Source organism: Mobula hypostoma, chromosome 1 (assembly GCF_963921235.1).
Source record: "Mobula hypostoma chromosome 1, sMobHyp1.1, whole genome shotgun sequence".
NCBI lineage: Eukaryota > Metazoa > Chordata > Chondrichthyes > Myliobatiformes > Myliobatidae > Mobula > Mobula hypostoma.
This window is the reverse complement of record NC_086097.1, coordinates 216,988,097-217,008,868: the sequence shown is the minus strand read 5'-3', so window position 1 is coordinate 217,008,868 and position 20,772 is coordinate 216,988,097. Positions and strand designations below refer to the sequence as shown.

Sequence of the window (20,772 nt, the reverse complement as noted above, 5' to 3'; positions counted from 1 at the left end):
ACTTCAGGAAGGGTAAGTTGAAGGAACACATACCAATCCTCACAGAGGGATCAGAAGTGGAGAGAGTGAGCAGTTTCAAGTTCTTGGATGTCAAGATCTCTGAGGACCTAACCTGGTCCCAACATATTGATGCAGTTATAAAGAAGGCAAGACAGTGATTATACTTCATTAGTAGTTTGAGGAGATTTGGGATGTCAACAAATACACTCAAAAACTTCTATAGATGTACCATGGAGAACATTCTGACAGGCTGCATCACTGTCTGGTAAGGGGTGGGGGGGGGGGAGGGACTACTGCACAGGACCAGAAGAAGCTGCAGAGGGTTATAAACTTAGTTGGCTCCATCTTGGGTACTAGCCTACAAAGTACCCAGGACGTCTTCAAGGAGTGGTGTCTCAGAAAGGCAGCATCCATTATTAAAGACCCCCAGCACCCAGGGCATGCCCTTTTCTCACTTTTACCATCAGGTAGAAGGTACAGAAGCCTAAAGGCACTCACTCAGCAATTCAGGAACAGCTTCTTCCCCTCTGCCACCCAATTCCTAAATGGACATTGAATCTGTGAACATTACCTCACTTTTTTAATATATATTATTTCTGTTTTTGCATGATTTTTAACCTATTTAATATATGTATACCATAATTGATCGATTGATTATTATTTTTTCTCCTTCTTCTTCTATATTGGGTATAGCATTGAACTGCTGGCAGTGATAATAAAACTGATTTTGCTTCTGAAGCAGCCTCATGTGTTGCACCTTGTCAAAGGCCTTCTGAAAATCCAAGTAGACAACATCAAGTGATTCTCCTCTGTCTATCCTGCTTGTTTTTTCTTCAAAGAATTCCAACAGATTTGTCAGGCAAGATTTTCCCCTGAGGAAACCACACTGACTACGGCCTATTTTATCATTTGCCTCCATGTACCCTGAGACCTCATCATCAATAATCGATTCCAGTATCTTCCCAACCACTGAGATCATACTAACTGGCCTATAGTTTCCTTTTTTCTGCCTCTCTCCCTTCTTGAAGCATTTGCAATTTTCCAGTCTTCCGGAACCATTCCAGAATCTAGTGATTCTAGAAGAATCATATTCCATATTCCATATTTCGTATTCCATCTTCACCTTCTTATTGATATTTTAGTTGCCTTCTGGTGGTATTTAAAACCTTCCCAGTCCTCAAACTTCCCACTAATTTTTACTCTGTTATATGCCCTCTCTTTGGCTTTTATGTTGGCTTTGTCAGCCATGGTTGTGTCATTTTCCCTTTAGAATACTTTTTCTTCTTTGGGGTGTATATATCCTGTGCCTTCTGAATTGCTTCCAGAAATTCCTGCCATTGGTGCTCTGCTGTCATCCCTGCCAGTGTTCTTTTCCAATCAATTCTGGCCAACTCCTCTCTCATGCCTCTGTAATTCTATTTCCCCCACTGTAATATTTATACATCTGACTTTAGGTTCTCAACATTTCAACAATTTTTGACCAAAATTTAAAAAAATATTCGCTGATGCCATCTTCTGATGGAAGCGCCATCTCTAAATTTGCCAACTACACAACTATTGCTGGAAGAATTTCAGATGGTCACAAGAAGGTGTACATGAGTGAGATACTGTAGATTATCTGTTTGAGGGGCGTCATAACAACAACCTTGCAATCAAGACCAAGGAATTGATTGTGAATTTCAGGAAGGGGAAGCCAAGGGAGCACACACGAGTCCTCCTCGCAGGATCAGTAGAGGAAAGGATGAGCAGTTTCAAGTTCCTGGGTGTCATCATCTTAAGAAGATCTGTCCCGGGCCCAACATTGGTGCAGTTACAGAGAAGGCACAGCAGCGGGTATATTTCATCAGGAGTTTGAGGGGACACCAAATACTCTTGCAGATGTCTACAGATGTACCATGGAGAGCAGTCTAACTGGTTACAACACAGCCCGGTATGGGGGTGGGGTGGGTCACTGCACGTGATCAGAAAAAGCTGCAGAAAGTTATAAACCTAGTCAGCTCCACCATGGGCATTAACCGCCCCAGCATCAATGACATTTTCAAAAGGCAATGCCTCAAAAAGGCAGCATCCATCATTAAGGACCCCCGTCATCCAGGATATGCCCTCTTCCCATTGCTACTATCAAGGAGGAGGGAAGGAGCCTGAAGACCCCATACTCAGTGTTTATGGAACAGCTTCTTCCCCTCCACCATAATTTTGTTATTGTGTATTGCAATGTACTGGTGCAGAAAGACAACAAATTTCACAGCACATGCCAGTGATATTAAACCTGATTGTGATTCAGATTCATCGCAAAACCTCTCAGTGCCAACATTCTATTGAAGTAATCATTTAACAGGAATATAACTGGATTATAAATACACAGTATTTATGGTAGTGTAGTGGTTAGTGTAATGCTTACAGATTGGGGTTTATTTTTGCCACTATGAGGAATTTGTACATTCAACCTATGACTGTGTGGGCTTACTTTGAATGCTCTGGTTTCCTCCCGCATTTTATTTAAGATGTATGAGTTAGGGTCAGTAAATTGTGGGCGTACTATCATACTGCTGGAAGGATGGCGATAGGACATCTTTCATGTGTCCTGTCCGAGGACATCTTAGACCGCGGTGGTCATTGCCGCAAAACAACACATTTCACTGCATTTTTCGATGTACATGTGACAAACAGATCTAGTATTTTGAAAATCTTTACTATTGTTGCAAGAGACAATTAGAGGCAGGGAATCCTGTAATGAGTGAGTGTCCCACTTAACGTCATTCCATCATGCACAAGGTGTTTGCATGTCTGAACATTGCTCCAAAAGCACTCAAGGCCAACATTATATAGAACAGAACAGTCCAATAACCACCCCTTATCTGGTGCCCTCTTGGTTTCACTGATAGATTGGGGCTGCAGTTTGCACTATCTACAACACAGGCCACTGCAACTACTTTTCAAGGCTTCTTCAGCACCCATGATCACTGTCATCTCGAATCTAAAGTAAACTCTGCAGGTACACAGGAACATCGCGACCTGCAGGTTCCCCTTCAAGTTTCTGCTGAATTTAAATGTGGAAAAATCCTGCGAGAGTTTCTTCATCAAAAGACCGCAGCAGTTCAGAAAGGTTACAGCACCTCTGCAAGGCAAATAGAGATGGGCTATGAATGTTCTCAACAGTGATATTTAAAACTTCCTGTAACTTGGAACCATTCATACATTAAGAATGGAAAATCTTCCCCCAGCATGCAGCTCATGAGCTCCTTGTTGACAGGCTATTCATAGCTTGCTATTAAAGATGCACAGGCCCAGAATTTTGTCTGTACATCACTCCAAGCAACTGGCGTTGGAAACCACATTAACATGATGTCAAACAAACTTACATGTTACAGAATGAGTTGGCACCAATCATAAACATAATATCAACGGTTCTATGTGTTACAGCATCTGGAGTCTCTTGTCTGTCTCCAAGTTACTCCCGACATAAGGAGCAGTCACAGGCCAAGTACTGCGCAACTCTGTGCAAAACATAGGCTAACCCAAAATGGAATCACAGTCACCACACTCACAGGCAGTCATAGAATCATAGGTTCACAGACAAATAGAGGAATACAGCACAGAAACAGGCCCTTCAACCCATCTAGTTCATGGTAAAACCATTTGAATTGCCTGCTCCCACTGACCTGCACGAGGACCATAGCTCTCCATGTTCCTACTATCCATGTATCTATCCAAACTTCTCCTAAACATTGAAGACGGGTTCGCATGCACCACTTGTGCTGACAGCTCATTCCACATACTCACGACCCTCTGAATGAAGAAGTTTCCCCTCATGTTCCCCTTAAACTTCTCACCTTTCACCCTTAACCCATGACGTCTTGATATAGTTCACCCAACCTCAGTAGAAAAAGCCTGCTTGCATTTACCCTATCTATACCACTCATAATTTTGTATACTTCTATCAAGTCTCACCTCTATATTCTACGTTCCAAGGAATAAAATGCTAACCTATTCATTCCTTTCTTATAATTCAGGTCCTTCAGACCCAGTAACATCCTTGTGAATTTTCTCTGTCCTCGTTCAACCTTGCTTACATCTTTCCTGTAGGTAGGTGACCAAAACTGCACACAATACTCCAAATTAGGCCTCACCAATGTCTTACATAACTTCAAAATAACATCCCATCTCCTGTACTCAATACATTGATTTATGAAGGCCAACGCACCAAAAGCTTTCTTTATGATGCTATCTACCTATAACACCACTTTCAATGAACGATGGACTCGTATTCCCAGATCCCTTTGTTCTACCACACTCCTCAGTGCCCTACAGATCACTGTGTAAGACATAGGACCTGGTTGGTCCTACCTAAGTGAAAAACCTCACATTTTTCTGCATTATATTCCAACTGCCATTTTTCAGCCCATTTTTCCAACTGATGCAGATCCCTCTGCAAGCCATAATAGTTTTCCTTACTGTCCACTACACCCTCAATGTCAGTGTTATCTGCAAACTTACTGATTCAGTTAACCACATTATCATCCAGATCATTGATATAAATGATAAACAATAAAACTCCAACAGAGTCCTCTTCAACAGTAGCTGGCCAGAAGAAACCTTGCAGGGACAACTTTGAAAATACTGTTGTACTTTCCAAGATACCAACATCTGCCCAGTCACTCAGTCTTCTGTGCATCGTTGAACAAAACATTTTACTTTCAATAGATTGAGATACTTGGTGAATTGGAAAAATACACCCAACAAAAGGACTCACAGCAGATATTAGACAGAGGGGTAGCCTTTACAAATATCTGCAATGCAGAAAAATGCCCCTTCAGTTGTGAATGCAAAAGCTGAATTGATCAAAAATGGACGGCCCCTCATTTGGCTGATGCATTCTCTTAAATCACGTTAGCAGTGAGCACCACAGTAGAAAGATTCAGCAGGGTTTCTGGGATTGAGAACAGTGCAGACACTTGGGTTTGCTTGCTATAGAGGTTGATGCATATATCAGGATGCTGTTCATTGACTATTGCTGTACATTCAACAGTATTATTCCCTCAAAACTATTCAATAAGCTCCAAGACCTAGGCCTCCTTGTGCAACTGGATTCTTGATTTCCTCACTTGCAGACCTCTGTCAGTTTGCATTGGCAACGACATTTCCTCCTCAATCTCCATCAGTAATGGTGCACCGCAAGGCTGTGTGCGTAGCCCCCTGCTCTACGTGCTTTACACTTATGACCAGGAGGCTAAGCACAGCTCCAATGGCACATTTAAGTTTGCTGAAGACACCGTCAGGGAGAGATACAGGAGCTCAAGTCCCACACAATCAGGTTCAGCAATAGTTATTACCCCTTGACCAGGCTTTTGAACCAGAGGGGACAATTTCAATCACTGCAACATTGAAATAATTCCACAACCCATGGACTCACTTTTAAGGACTCTGCATCTCATTTTCCTAATATTTATTGCTTATTTATTATTATCAATATTATTATCATTATTTCTTTTTGTATTTGCACCATTTGTTGTCTATTGCACATTGGTTGTTTATTCATTTTTATTGTCTGCAGTTTTTCATTGATTCTGTTGTGTTTCTTTTTATTTACTGTGAATGCCTGCAAGAAAATGAATCTCAGGGTAGTATACAGTGGCATTTATGTACCTTGATAATGAATTTACTTTGAATTTTTCTAGCAACTCAACAAAACCGTCTTTAAACTTACTCCCTAAGGTCAGAGTTATGACAAAAATTGTTTCCACTGGTAGGTGAATTTAGAACTAAGGGACATAGCCTTAAGATTTGGGGGAGTAGATTTAGGACAGAGATGAGGAGGAATTGCTCTTCCCAAAGAGTGGTGAATCTGTGGAATTCTCTGCCCAATGAAGCAGTGGAGGCTACCTCAGTAAATATATTTAAGACAAAATTGGATAGATTTTTGCATAGTAGGGGAATTAAGGGTTATGGGGAAAGGCAGGTGGGTGGAAATGAGTCCATGACCTTATCGAATGGTGGAGCAGGCTCGACAGGCCAGATGGCCTACTCCTGCTCCTATTTCTTATGCTCTTAAATGATGCTAGTAATAGAGATGTTATGCAAAGAAGCCTACTAGTGCTATCTTGGTGTTGGTGCAAATGAATTTCACCATTTTTTGTGTGTGTTGCTTGAATTTCCAGCATCTGCAGATTTCCTTGTGTCACCATTTATTTAGAGCTTTTTGAAGCAGTGATTGCTAATGCTGTTTAAATGTGAAAAAATTACACGGATGAATTTCTAGTCCATGGTGTTTCAGTGAAATCTGCCTAATGGGAAAAATCATCTGCCTTACCCTTCCAAAATACATGAAATGTAAGTGCTTGTTCTGGCAAACTCATCTCTAATACAGGCTGACTGACTGGCAAGTGTTCGTGTCTTGGAAAGTACAGTGGAATAAAACCTCAGTGATAGAGTTACCTTTCCAAATAGATGTGAGGTTGTGCCAGAGACAGATGTAATTAAGAAAATAGGGCCGGGGTAGGGCATCTAGCTACTTAAGGCTGTCCCACCATTCAATAAGATGATAGCCGATCCATATTTCCCCAGCCCTCAGCTTCAACTCCTCTTTAGGGCGAAGTAATGGGACTTCACTGAGGCAACAGTGTTTAGCTGAATCATCTGAATGAACTGAACTGAAGAAGGAAGACTTAACATGTCCTGGTAGGTTTATCTTGCATTGAACAACTGAGGACTGGTCAAGGATGAGTGGGTGCTAATAGGCTCAGGTGCAGTCACACCTATTCATCTCCTCTTCACTGAACACTTGCTAACCCACGTGTGCCATGGCTCAATCTAAATGAATTCAAACTGTGCAGTTTGATTGCTGAATGAAATGGTAATGTTGAGTTAAATTGGTATTAGAATAGTTTGAGGATCAGTGACTTAGCAATTATAAAGCAGATACAGTTAAAATTGTTATATGAATCCGAACAAAATAAGGGGAAGATAACTTCGTAACCATTTCATTTAATTTTGTTATTTATTATCTATACTTCTCTGTGTTTTTGATAAGAAAAAGTTAGTATATTTTTAAAAGCTATATATTTTATAATATCTAGTTACTTCGATAGATTTCAAAATTACTAAAATAGTCAGAGACATGTTAAAAACTTGTAGAATCAGTGCCAAATTTTACAGCTGCCCTTGGATTTTCTGACTGTAATAGGCTACCAGAGGAGTTTTGGAGGTTGGGTTTCCTCATGGCCAGTTGTCACCTGGTACACACCATTGGATCCAGGGTGGTGCGAGCCAACTATCTGGGTCCTGCAGAGATTCAGCAGCCTGTTGCCTGGGGTGGAGTAAGTAGTTCAGTTAGATAAGGTGAATGGCAGGAAACTAACACCCATAACAGAGGTAGATAAAACTAGAGGCCATAGATTATGGTAAGGGAAAGAGATTCAGAGGGAATAAAAGGGGACCTTCTTTACCAGAGAGTGGTAAATACTTGAATGCACTGCCCGAGAGAATGGTTGAAGCTGGGTTGCAGTCAGCAGTATGACATGTCCAGGTGAACACTTAAAATTTTAGACATAGAGAGCTATGGATGAAATGCTGGGAGATGGGGTCATTATGAAAGGTGCCCACTTGTTTGTGTAGATGATTTGGGTTGAATAAACTGATTTCATGCTATACAAATTCTTTGGCTCTAAATCTGACAGTGGGTAGCAAGATGGCCTGTGTTAGGGTGATCTGGCCACTCTGCCCCACATGGCTAACGCTGTCCCATTCAGTTCTGGTCTCTCTCTGGGGTTGTATTTAAGGTTATTCTTCATCCTATCCACCTCCCAACCACATGCATCCTTTCATTGCTAGGAAGCTCGTAGAAACAACGTTCAAGCATTGGAAGTCTCTTTAACAGCTATGGAATCCTGCACAACTTTGTGAATATTTAATAAATTCTGGATTTTGCTGATGTAACAGAAAACATTGATGAGGGCAATTTGGATGATATGGTGTATTGAGCCTCCAAAAGGCACTCGAGAAAGTCGTCTTCCATCATGAACTGGATCAGCTGATGGGAGTAAAATAAAATGAGTGGCCACTGAAACAGAGTGGAGCTAACTTTATTGATTTAGCAAAAACTTGGAATAACCGGTCCTTTTCTGTTAACATTCATGTCCAAAAGTGGGCATGTGTGCAGATGTGATAATGCATGTGTGTATGTCTGTGTGTGCATATGTGTCTGTCTGTTGTGTGTGAGAATGTATGTGGGTGTGGGCACGTGCTGTGTATATGTGTGGGTGTGTGGTATGTGTGTGTGTGTGTGTGTGTGTGTGTGTGTGTGTGTGTGTGTGTGTGTGAGAACCCAGAGGTATAATTGTTTGTCCTTTATATCTTTTTTAATGATTGCAAGACACTGCTGTATATTAAGAACATCAGGTACTACAGGTTTGCCCCATCAGCTGCTCGATAGCGATGGGGCTGGACCTATTGTGCACCGCTGCTCTGTCGTTGCCTGGACATGTTGTGTACTGTTGTCATGTCGCAGAGGCACGAGTGATTATCTTGGACTTCTTTTTTTGTGATTGCAAGATCCTGTTGGACATTGGTAATGTAGAATACTGCAAGTTTGGTTCACTGGTTCACTGGTGAGACTGACGGTGGGGGAGCTGTGTTGCCTCGGTTGTTGGTAGACAAGGCCTTCATGCCTCCTTGTCACCTGTTGCAGCTGTCCAGGAAAGGAGAGACCAAGGTGGTGTGGGAGAGAGCAGAGGTCTGTTTCGGTCTGCTGGAATCCGTACTGGGTTGGGGGCGAGCCCCTCCTCCCAGAGTTGCTCTCCAATGTTTGCTCGGTGCTGTCCTCTGGTGTTCACTTGGTGGAAGATCAAGCTGGACCAGGACAACATCCCATGAACCATCAATCTACAAGCCATTCCGAATGGGGAATTGGAGTATAATTTCTTTTGTGACTGTATTTTTCTGCTATTATAACCATATGTGCTGTTGGGATTGGTTTGAACTAATATGGCAGGGGGATGGGAATCAGTATAATAGAGCTAAGGAAGAGCCAGCAGGTTTGCAAGTAGACGATGGATGTAATATGAATGTAAGGAAGGACAAGCCAGTGATTGGGTACAACTGCAGACAGAGCAACGAGTTAAGTTGTACCGCAGAAGCAAAATTCAGAAGGGTGAAGAATGCAGGACTGGAGGTGTTGTATTTAAATGTGCTTAGCATTCGGAATAAGCTGGATGAACTCGTGGCGCAATTAGAGATTGGTTGGTATGATGTTGTGGGCCTCACAGAGTCATGGCAGAAAGAAGGTCATAATTGGGAGCTTAATATCAAAGGATGTTCTTTGTATCAATAGGACAGGCAGGAAGGCATAGGCGGTGGTGTGGCTCTGTGGATAAGAAATGGAATTACATCTTTAGAAAGAGGTGACATGGGGTCAGAGAATGTCAAATCTTTGCGGGTGGAGTTAGGAAACTGCAAGGGTAAAAAAACCATTATGGGAATCATATATAGGCCTCCAAATAGTAGCCAAGATGTGGGGTTGAGATTGCAAAGGGAGCTGGAAAGGACAGGTAATAAGGGTCACGTCACAATTGTAATGGGGGACTTTAATGTGCAAGGGGATTGGTAAAATCAGGTTGGTGGCAGTGATAGTAACATGATTGAATTCATACTGCAATTTGAGAGGGAGAAGCATAAGTCACATGTATCAGTATCGCAATGGAATAAAGGGATTTACAGAGACATGAGAGGGGAGCTTGCCCAGGTGGATTGGAGGGGGATACTGGCGAGGATGACGGCAGAGCAGAGGTGGTTGAAGTCTCTGGGAATAGTACACAAGAAGCAGAGCAGATATGCCCCACAGACAAAGAAGTTCTCAAATAGCGTGGCTGACAAGGGAAGTTAAGGACTGCATAAAAGCCAAGGAAAGGGAATATAATGTAGCAAAAGTGAGTGGGAAGTTGAATGATTGGGAAGTTTTTAAAATCCAACAAAAGGCAACTAAAAAAGCCATAAGAAGGGAAAAGGTGAAATATGAGGGCAAACAAACCAATAATATAAAGCAGAATAGTATAAGCTTTTTCAGTTATATGAAGAGTAAAAAGGAGGTGAGAGTTGATATTGGACCACTGGAAAATGATGCTGGTGCGGTATTAATGGGGGACAGAGAAATGGTGGATGAAGTTATTAAGTTCTTTGCATCAACCTTCACTGTGGAAGACACTAACAGTGTGCCATACGTCCTTGAGTGTCAGGGTGGAGTGAGTGCCATTGCTATTACAAAGGAAAAAGTGCTAGGCAAACCCAAAGGACTTAAGGTGGATAAGTCACTTGGACCAGATGGACTACATCCCAGAGTCCTGAGAGAGGTTGCTGAAGAGATAGCAGATGCATTGGGCATGATCTTTCAAGAATCACTTGATTCTGGCATGTTTCCAGAAGACTGGGAGGAAGGCAAAAGAAAGGAAATTATAGGCCAGTTAGCCTAACCTCAGTGGTTGGGAAAGTTTTGGAGTCCATTGTTAAGGACAACGCTTCAGGGTACTTGGAGACTGATTATAAAATAAATCAAAGTCAGCATGGTTTCTGTAAAGGGAAATCTTACCTGACAAATCTGTTGGGGTTTTTCGAGGAAGTAACAAGCAGGGTGGACAAAGGAGAGGCAGTGGATGTCATTTACTTGGATTTTCAGAAGGCACTTGATAAGGTGCCGCACATGGGGCTACTTAACAAGATAAAATCCCATGGGATTACAGGGAAGATACTGGCATGGATCGAGGAATAGTTGACAGGCAGGAAGCAGTGAGATGGAATAAAGACGGCCTTTTCTGGTTGGCTGCCAGTGACTGGTGGTGTTCCTTTGGGGTCAGTATTGGGACCACACATTGTTTGTCAATGATTTAGATGGAACTGATGGCTTTGTGGCAAAGCTTGCAGATGATACGAAGATAGTGCTGAGGAAGCAATGGGTTTGAAGAAGGACTTAGACGAATTGGAAGAATGGGCAGATGGAATATAGTGTTGGGAATGTATGATAATGCATTTTGGTAAAAGGAACCAAAGTGCAGACTATTATCTAAATGAGGAGAAAATTCAAACTTCAGAGGTGCAAAGGGACTTGGGAGTCCTCATGCAAGACTTCCAAAAGTTTAATTCATAGGTTGAGTCTGTGGTAAAGAAGGCAAATGTAATGTTGGCATTTATTTCAAGGGAATAGAATATACAGTAAAAGCAAGGAGATATTGCTGATGCTTTATAAGATACTAGGCTGGCCACACTTGGAGTATTGTCAATAGTTTTGGGCCGTATATCTCAGAAAGGATGTGTTGTCATTGGAGAGAGTCCAGAAGAGGTTCATGAGGATGACTCCAGGAATGAAGGAGTTAACATATGAGGAGTGTTTGGCAGCTTTGGGCCTGTACCCACTGGAATTTAGAAGAATGTGTGGGGATCTAATTAAAACCTACCGAATGTTGAAAGGACTAGATAGGGTGGATGTAGAGAGGACATTTCCTATGGTGGGGAGTCCAGAACTGGAAAGCACAGCCTCAAAATTGAGAGGTGATTCTTTAGAACAGAGGTAAGGAGAAATTTTTTTAGACCGGGAGTAGTGAATCTGTGGAATGCTGTGCCGCAGATAGCTGTGGAAGCTAAGGCAGTGAGTATATTTAAAGCGAAAATTGATGTTTCCTGATTGCTCAGGGTATCAAAGGATATGGCAAGAAGGCAGGCGTATGGGGTTGAGTGGGATTTAGAATCAGCCATGATGGAATGGTGGAGCAGACTCGATGGGCTGAATGGCCTAATTCTGCTCCTATGAATTATGGTCTTCTATATGCTACGTGATGTGCTGTATGTCGTTGGTAGTGTGTTTTACACCTTGGCCCTGGAGGAATGCTGTTTCATTTGGCTATATTCATGTATGGTTGAATGATAATTAAATATGAACTTGTGTGGCTGTGGGTGCTTGTGTGAGGGTGTGCATGCATTCATTCTGCAATGTGTGGCCTGGCATCACGGCTATATAAACCTAGTTGAAATGAGACAGTGTGTTCAGGGAGCAATGGAAGTTTGAAACACAAGGCTTGAAGGTTTGGAGAGGGTGCCTCAGTAGGACTGACGCAAAAAGAGTGAGAGTGCTCATCCTACACGAGTTAGAAGTAGTGCTGTATTTACTGGAACTTCAATGTATATGTAATCAACTCTGGGGTACTCCTTTTATACTCAAAAATATGCCATTCAAACTTAGCTGTGACCATCGTTATACATTACCAAAACTGTTTTAAAAATTATTAAACTACCTCTATCTGGTCCTTATAAGAGGAAATGGTGATTCTGATATAATGTGCAATGGCTACCGAATGTTGAAAGGACTGGATAGGGTGGAAGAGGAGAGGGTGTTTCCTGTGGTGGGGGTATCCAGAACTAGAAGGCGTGGCCTCAAAACAGAGGGGCAACCCTTTAGAACAGAGTTAAGGAGGAATTTTTTTAGCCAGAGGATAGTGAGTCTGTGGAATGCTCTGCCACAGACTGCGGTGGAGGCCAAGTCTGTGCGTATATTTAAGGCGGAAGTTGATGGTTTCCTGATCAATCAGGTCATCAAAGATGGTGAGAAGGCAGGTATATGGGGTTGAGTGGGATCTGGATCAGCCATGATGGAATAGCAGAGCAGACTCGATGGGCTGAATGGCCTAATTTTACTCCTATGTCTTATGGTCTTCTGGCTGAATTAAGCAGTCTGACAGATTCACAAATAAAAATTTTGATTTACATGTATTTGAATGTCATACACATCCTGCTGATGATAAATGCTAGCTGTAACATATAAAAACAGATCCTAATAGCAAGACAATTATTTTTAGTATATTTCTCACATGATTGATTTGTCAATGTCATAAGCTGAGCTCATGCTAATTTGTGGCATTCATTTCTGAGGTAAGTTAGTTTTAAATAAACTCTCTGCTTATAATTCTGAAACCATTAGTCAAAGGAATTTGCCTGTGCAGTGCTGGACTCTACTGGAAGTGGAGGAGGAAGAGAAAATCTGTTGTTTTACCTTCTTCTCAAGCAGTTCAATTCAAGAACTTTAAACCAACCAATCAGATGACATGATCTGAGAATGATTTTTGTGCTACAGGATCCTATTCACAATCAATATTAAAGTTTCTTTTAAATTTACAGCTCCAACTGTGATGTCTGAAATCACATTCAAAATGGGCTTGAGTAAAAAAAAATGTAATTGCTGGACATGTGAAATAAAAGCAGAAAATGCTAGAAACACACAGCAAATCAGACCACACTTGGATTATTGTGTTCATTTCTGGTTGTCTCGTTATATGAAGGATGTGGAAGCTTTAGAGACGGTGCCAAGGAGAGTTACCAGGACGCTGCCTGGACTAGAGAACATGTCTTATGAGGAAAAGTTGAGCGAGTTAGGATTTTTCTCTTTGGAGCAAAGAGGCATGAGAGGCGACTTGATAGAGGTGTATAAGACTATGAGAGTACACAGTCATTGCCTTTTATCCAGGGCAGCAATGGCCAATATCATAGGACATGCATTTAAGTTTAAGGAGAGATGTAGGGTTTTTTTTCACAAAGAGAATGGTAGGTGCCTGGAACACAGAGCCTGAGGTGGTGGTAGAGTTGATATAATAGGTATATTTAAGGACGTAAGAAAACTGGAGGGTTATGGATTGTGTAGGAGAGAAGGGTTAGTCTGATTATGGAGCATTCTATTTTTTACGTTCTATGTTCTTTCACATCCTGGACCCTTTGTGAGAACTGGGAGAGAAAAACTTAGTAGGGTATATTTCAGTGCTATCTCTCTCTGAGGAAAAATTTAGCTAATTCACAAATGGTTGTACGGGCAGAAATAAGGCCATAAGACTATAAGAGATGGGAGTTAGTTATTCCTCACTGCACTCTGTGGCGCATTGGGCGGCAACTTCACTGTGTCATTAGCTTTCTCAACGCTCAACCTAGTAAAGAGTGCAAGGAGTCAGCCAGATTTGAACCCAGGAGCAGTTGTCTCAAAGTCTGGTGCTGATGCCACTACACCACCAGGCAACCCAGTCATGGGAGCAGAATTAGGCTATTCTGCTCTTCCATTTGATCATGCCCAGTTTATTTTCCTTTTCTACCCCATTCTTCTGCCTTCTCCCCATAACCTTTGACTCCCTTACTAATTAAGTAGCTAAACACAAGAAAGTCTGCAGATGCTGAAATCCAAAGCAATGCACACAAAATGCTGGAGGAACTCAGCAGGTTAGACAGCATCTATGGAAATGAATAAACAGTCGAAGCTTCAGGCTGATACCCTTCTTCAGGGCTGAGAAGGAAGGGGGAAGATGCCAGAATAAAAAGGAAGGGGGAGGAGAAAGAGGCTAGCTGTAAGGTGATGTGAAGCTAGGTGGGTAGGAAAGGTCAAGGGCTGGAGAAGAAAGAATCTGATAGGAGAGGAGAGTGGACCATAGGAGAAAGGGAAGGAGGAGGGGACCCAGGGAGAAGTGATAGGCAGATGAGAAGAGGTAAGAGGTCAGTGTGGGGAATAAGGGAAGTGGGTGGAATTTGTTTACCAGAAGGAGAAATCCATAGGAAGGCAAAGAACTGATGGTTGAAGCCGTGGATCTGGCAGAGAATAAAATATCGGAGAGGTCCATGACAGGCAGAGGAGAGAGAGAGGACCAAAGCTTTGGCAGCGACTGAGACAGGGCTCTGCACGGTGGAAAGGGTGGTGTGTTGAATGCGGAGGGAGAAGCAGTTAATTGAACAAGAGTACCTGGGATCCTTGGTGGGTCCAAACCGAGAGACCTGAGAACAGAGCTGGAAGTCATGTGGCATGGGATGGCAGCGAAGACAAGCTCCCAGGAAGAATACGTGGTTCCGGTAGCGGGTCTCAGCGAGCACATGGTCAAAGAGTTGGAGGGCAGCAGATATCACAGAGGGCGAGCAAAGAGAGAGGGCTTCACTGAACACCCATTGAAGAGACGATTTAAACTTCTTCAGGGTATCTATCAACCTCTGCTTTAAATATACCTAATAATTTGGCCTGCACAGCCACCTGTAGTAATGAATTCCACGGATTCACCACCCTCTGGCTGAAGAAATGCCTCCTCATCTCTGTTCTAAATAGATGCCTTCACTTCCGAGGCTGTGTCACCTGGTCCTAGACTCTCACACTAGTTGAAGCATTCTCTGCATGCCCACTCCATCTAGACCTTTCAATATTCAGTAGATTTCAGTAAGATCCCCACTCATTCTTCTAAACTTCAGTATGTAGAGATCCAGAGCAACTTATAGGTTAACCCTTTTATTTCCGGGATAATTTTAGCCAGTTCTTACACAGACAGAAAGGAATAAGACCATAAGACCATAAGACATGGGAGCAGAATTAGGTAATTCGGCCCATTGAGTCTGCTCTGCCACTCCATCATGCGTGATTTATTATCCCTCTCCACCCCATTCTCCCGCCTTCTCCCCATAACCTTTGATGCCCTGATTAATCAAGAACCTATCAACTTCCACCTTAAACATACCCAATCATGTGGCCCGCACAGCTGTCTATGGCAATGAATTCCACAGATTCACCACCTTCAGGCTAAAGAATTTTTTTTCCTCATCTCTGTTCTGAACAAATGTTCCTCTCTTCTGAGACTGTGCCCTCTGGTCCTAGACTCCCACATCCTCACATACTTCCATTTTATCTAGGAGCTTTAGTATGTTTTAATGAGATCCCCTCTCATTCTTCTAAATTCCAGTGGTTACAGGTCCGCAGCCATCAAATGCTCCTCAGTTGTTATCCGATTCATTCCTGAGATCATTCTTGTGAACCTCCTCTGCACCCTCTCCAATGCCAGCACATCCTTTTAGATAAGGAGCACAAAACAGCTCATGATACTCCAAGTGTGGTCGAACCAGTACCTTATGAAACCTCAGGATTTCATCCTTGCTTTTGTACTCTAGTCCTCTTAAAATGAATGCTAACAGTGCATTTACATTCCTTACCACTGACTCAACCTCAAAGTTCAAAGTTCAAAGTACATATATATCACCATGTACAACCCTGAGATTCATTTTCCTGTGGGTATACTCTGCAAATCTATAGATTAGTAACTATAAACAGAATCAATGAAAGATCAACTCACTGATGACAACAAACTGTGCAAATGCAAATATAAATAAAGAGAAATGAATAACAAGAACATGAAATAAAAAGATAAAGAGTCCTTAGAGTGAGATCATTGGGTGTGGGAGCATCTCAATGATGGGGTAAGTGAGTGCAGTTATCCAGTTTGTTCAAGAGCCTAAACAAGGTAACTTTTAAGGTGGACTCCCAAGTTCCTTTGTGTCTCTGATTTTTGAAGTTTCTCCCCCTTTAGAAAAAAGGCCATGCTTTTATACCATCTACCAAAGTGCATGAACCTGCATCTAATTGTAGGGACTATTAGATTCTCTCCAAACTAATAGTCAGAGATTCAAAGCTGAAGTCTGGAAGGCTTCTATGTGTCCAGATGGAAGATGAGGTATTGTTCCTCAAACATGCATTGGTGGTATCTGGCTGCACGTGGTGGAAATTCTGAAGGATGATCCATTGCAGAGGTTCCTGAGCATCTTATCATTGGAGCAAATGTAATGGAGATGGAGGAACTGGGAAAATGAGAAAAAATCTTTACAGGAGGCTGGATGGGAGGAAGTATAGATGAGATAGCCAGGGGAGACAGTGGGCATATAATGAGTAGTTGTTCAATAGACAATAGGTGCAGGAGTAGGCCATTCGGCCCTTCAAGCCAGCACCACCATTCACTGTGATCATGGCTGATCGTCCACAATCAGTATCCAGTTCCTGCCCTATCCCCATAACCTTTGATTCCACCATCTTTAAAAGCTCTATCTATCTCTTTCTTGAAATCATCCAGGGACTTGGACTCCACATCCTTCTGGGCAGAGCATGTCACATATCCACCACTCTCTGGGTGAAAAAGTTTTTCCTCAACTCCGTTCTAAATGGCCTACCCCTTATTCTTAAACTGTGGCCTCTGGTTCTGGACTCACCCATCAGCGGGAACATGCTTCCTGCCTCCAGCGTGTCCAATCCCTTAATAATCTTATATGTTTCAATCAAATCCCCTCTCATCCTTCTAAATTCCAGTATATACAAGCCCAGTCGCTCCAATCTTTCAACATATGACAGTCCCACCATCCCAGGAATTAACCTTGTGAACCTATGCTGCACTCCCTCAATAGCAAGAATGTCCTTCCTCAAATTTGGAGACCAAAACTGCACACAATACACCAGGTATGGTCTCACCAGGGCCCTGTACAGCTGCAGAAGGACCTCTTTGCTCCTATACTTAATTCCTCTTGTTATGAAGGCCAACATGCCATTAGCTTTCTTCATTGCCTGCTGTACCTGCATGCTTGCTTTCAGTGACTGATGTACAAGAACACCTAGATCTCGTTGTACTTCCCCTTTTCCTAACTGGACTCCATCTAGATAATAATATGCCTTCCTGTTCTTACCACCAAAGTGGATAACCTCACATTTATCCACATTAAACTGCATCTGCCATTAATCTGCCCACTCAGCCAGCCTGTCCAAGTCACCCTGCATTCTCATAACATCCTCCTCACATTTTACACTGCCGCCCAGCTTTGTGTCATCTGCAAATTTGCTAATGTTACTTTTAATCACTTCATCTAAATCATTAATGTATATTGTAAACAGCTGTGGTCCCAGCACTGAACCCTGCATTCCACTGGTCACCGCCTGCCATTCCGAAAGGGACCCGTTAATCGCTACTCTTTGTTTCCTGTCAGCCAGCCAATTTTCAAAGTTCCTCAAAGTGGTACTCATAACTTGAAAGTTTCATCTCTTTTTCTGACATGGAAGGCCAAAGACATTGATAATTAGGATTGTGAGTAAACACCAAAGGAGCTAATTAATAGCAGTCAACACACACAAAATGCTGGTGGAATGCGGCAGGCCAGACAGCACCCATAGGAAGAAGCACATTTGACATTTCGGGACGAGACCCTTCGTCAGGACTAACTAAAAGAAGAGATAGTAAGAGATTTGAAAGTGGGAGGAGGAGAAGACAGGAGGGGGAGGGATCGAGCCAAGAGCTGGAAAGTTGATCGGCAAAAGGGATACAAGGCTGGAGAATGGAGAGGATCATGGGATGGGAGGCCTAGGGAGAAAGAAAGGGGGAGGGGAGCACCAGAGGAAGATGGGGGGCAGGCAAGGAGTTACTGTGAGAGAGACAGAGAGAGAAGAAAGAGAGGGAAAAAAAGGAAAAAATAAAAAATAAAAAATAATAATAAATAAGGGATGGGGTAAGAATGGGAGGAGGGGCATTAACAGAAGTTAAATAACTCAATATTCATACCATCAGGTTGGAGGCTACCCAGACGGAATATAAGGTGTTGTTCCTCCAACCTGAGTGTGGCTTCATCTTTACAGTGTAGAGGAGGCCGTGAATAGACATGTCAGAATGGGAATGGGACGTGGAATTAAAATGTGTGGCCACTGGGAGATCCTGTTTTCTCTGGCGGACAGAGCGTAGGTGTTCAGCGAAATGGTCTCCCAGTCTGTGTCTGGTCTCGCCAGTATATAGAAGGCCGCACCGGGAGCACCGGACGCAGTATATCACCCCAGCCGACTCACAGGTGAAGTGTCGCCTCATCTGGAAGGACTGTCTGGGCTCTGAATGGTGGTGAGGGAGGAAGTGTAAAGGCATGTGTAGCACTTGTTCTGCTTACAAGGATAAGTGCCGGGAGGGAGATTGGTGGGAAGGGATGTGGGGGACGAATGGACAAGGGAGTCGTGTAGGGAGCGATCCCTGCGGAAAGCAGAAAGGGGGAGGGAGGGAAAGATGTGCTTGGTGGTGGGATCACATTGGAGGTGGCAGAAGTTACGGAGAATTATATGTTGGACCCGGAGGCTGGTGGGGTGGTAGGTGAGGACAAGGGGAACCCTATCCCTAGTGGGGTGGCAGGAGAATGGGGTGAGAGCAGATGTGCGTGAAATGGGAGAGATGCATTTGACAGCAGAGTTGATGGTGGAGGAAGGGAAGCCCCTTTCTTTGAAACAGGAAGACATCTCCTTCTTCCTGGAATGAAAGGCCTCATCCTGAGAGCAGATGCGGCAGAGACAGGGGAATTGCGAGAAGGGGATGGCATTTTTGCAAGGGACAGGGTGGGAAGAGAAATAGTCCAGGTAGCTGTGAGAGTCCGTAGGCTTATAGTAGACATCAGTAGATAAGCTGTCTCCAGAGATAGAGACAGAAAGATCAAGAAAGGGAAGGGAGGTGTCGGAAATGGACCAGGTAAATTTGAGGGCAGGGTGAAAGTTGGAGGCAAAGTTAATGAAGTCAATGAGCTCAGCACGCGTGCATGAAGCAGCGCCAATGCAGTCATCGATGTAGCAAAGGAAAAGTGGGGGATGGATTCCAGTATAGGCTTGGAACATGGATTGTTCCACAAAGCCAACAAAAAGGCAGGCATAGCCGGGACCCATTCGGGTGCCCATGGCTATACCTTTAGTTTGGAAGAAGTGGGAGGAGCCAAAGGAGAAATTATTGAGAGTAAGGACTAATTCCGCTAGACGGAGCAGAGTGGTGGTAGAGGGGAACTGGTTAGGTGTGGAATCCAAAAAGAAGCGGAGAGCTTTGAGACCTTCCTAAGGGATGGGGCATATAGGGACTGGACATCCATGGTCAAAATAAGGCGGTGGGGGCCAGGGAACTTAAAATCATTGAAAAAATCCAGAGCGTGAGAAGTGTCATGGGCATAGGTGGAAAGGGATTGAACAAGGGGGAGATAACACAGTGTCAAGGTATGCAGAAATGAGTTCGGTGGGGCAGGAGCAAGTTGAGACAATGGGTCTACCTGGACAGGCAGGTTTGTGGATCTTGGGTAGGAGGTGGAAACGGGAAGTGCGGGGTTTGTCAGTTACGATATAGCAGATACTTTAGATCCTATGGTAATGAACCAGGTAAGATTAGTCTCCTTTTAACTCATGCCAAAACAAACTTCAATTGTCCAGTAAAAGTCTGTAGCAGTGAATGACCACAGCTTCGAATGAGCAAAACAAACAATGCTATTATACTGAAATGTGCACTGCACATTGCTTTATGCTACTTCATGTATTCAAAGATTTTAGTGCATATTCATAGTGAATTGTTGCAACTATTCATGGGAGCATCATCAACAACATTTTACATTGAATCCTGTAAAATGATTGGATCACAAACCTGATTCAAGGTTGAGCAAGGGAGATGGAGGGGAATGGAGGAAAGAGGGAGGGGAGAAGAATACAGATGGAAAGGGAGAGGGAAAAGAAGGATCGAGAAGGGTAAAAGTGTGTCTAATAGCAATGTTACCTTGTTCAAAGGGCACTAAACCTATTTCCAAGTTCAAATATTAAATCTTTATGCTGATTACTAGAGGTACCTGATTGACTCTTGCTTGTATAAGTCAATAATATTTTCAACAAGTAGGTTTCTTTGAAGACCATAAACTCCATGTCTGTCCAGAACCACTTCATGTCGACAGGAAGGACAACGAAATCGACCCCCTGATCCTACTGTGGAACTGCCACGGGTTGACCAGTATGGATTGGATGCCTGATTATAATTGAAAATACATAATTAGTTAATTATATATAGCTTTATAAATATTTTTATTTTATGTTTTGAATTTGTATTTCACTTTTAATAGATTACTAAAGTAAGAATACCAAACCAAAAGTATTTTGTCTCTCCATTTTTATTAGTAGCTTTAATACTGCAGTATGTTCAT

General features: G+C 42.8%; 1 protein-coding gene across 5 annotated transcripts in view; it reads right to left on the bottom strand.

The window, feature by feature from the left end:
- trim55a (tripartite motif containing 55a) overlaps nucleotides 1-20,772 on the bottom strand; it is a 148,687-nt gene that overhangs the window by 106,414 nt on the left and 21,501 nt on the right. For all 5 annotated transcript variants that reach the window (XM_063064339.1, XM_063064312.1, XM_063064347.1 and 2 more), the window contains exon 2: nucleotides 20,425-20,597. In XM_063064339.1, the coding sequence (XP_062920409.1) occupies nucleotides 20,425-20,597 (173 nt within the window). The remainder of the gene's footprint in view (nucleotides 1-20,424; nucleotides 20,598-20,772) is intronic.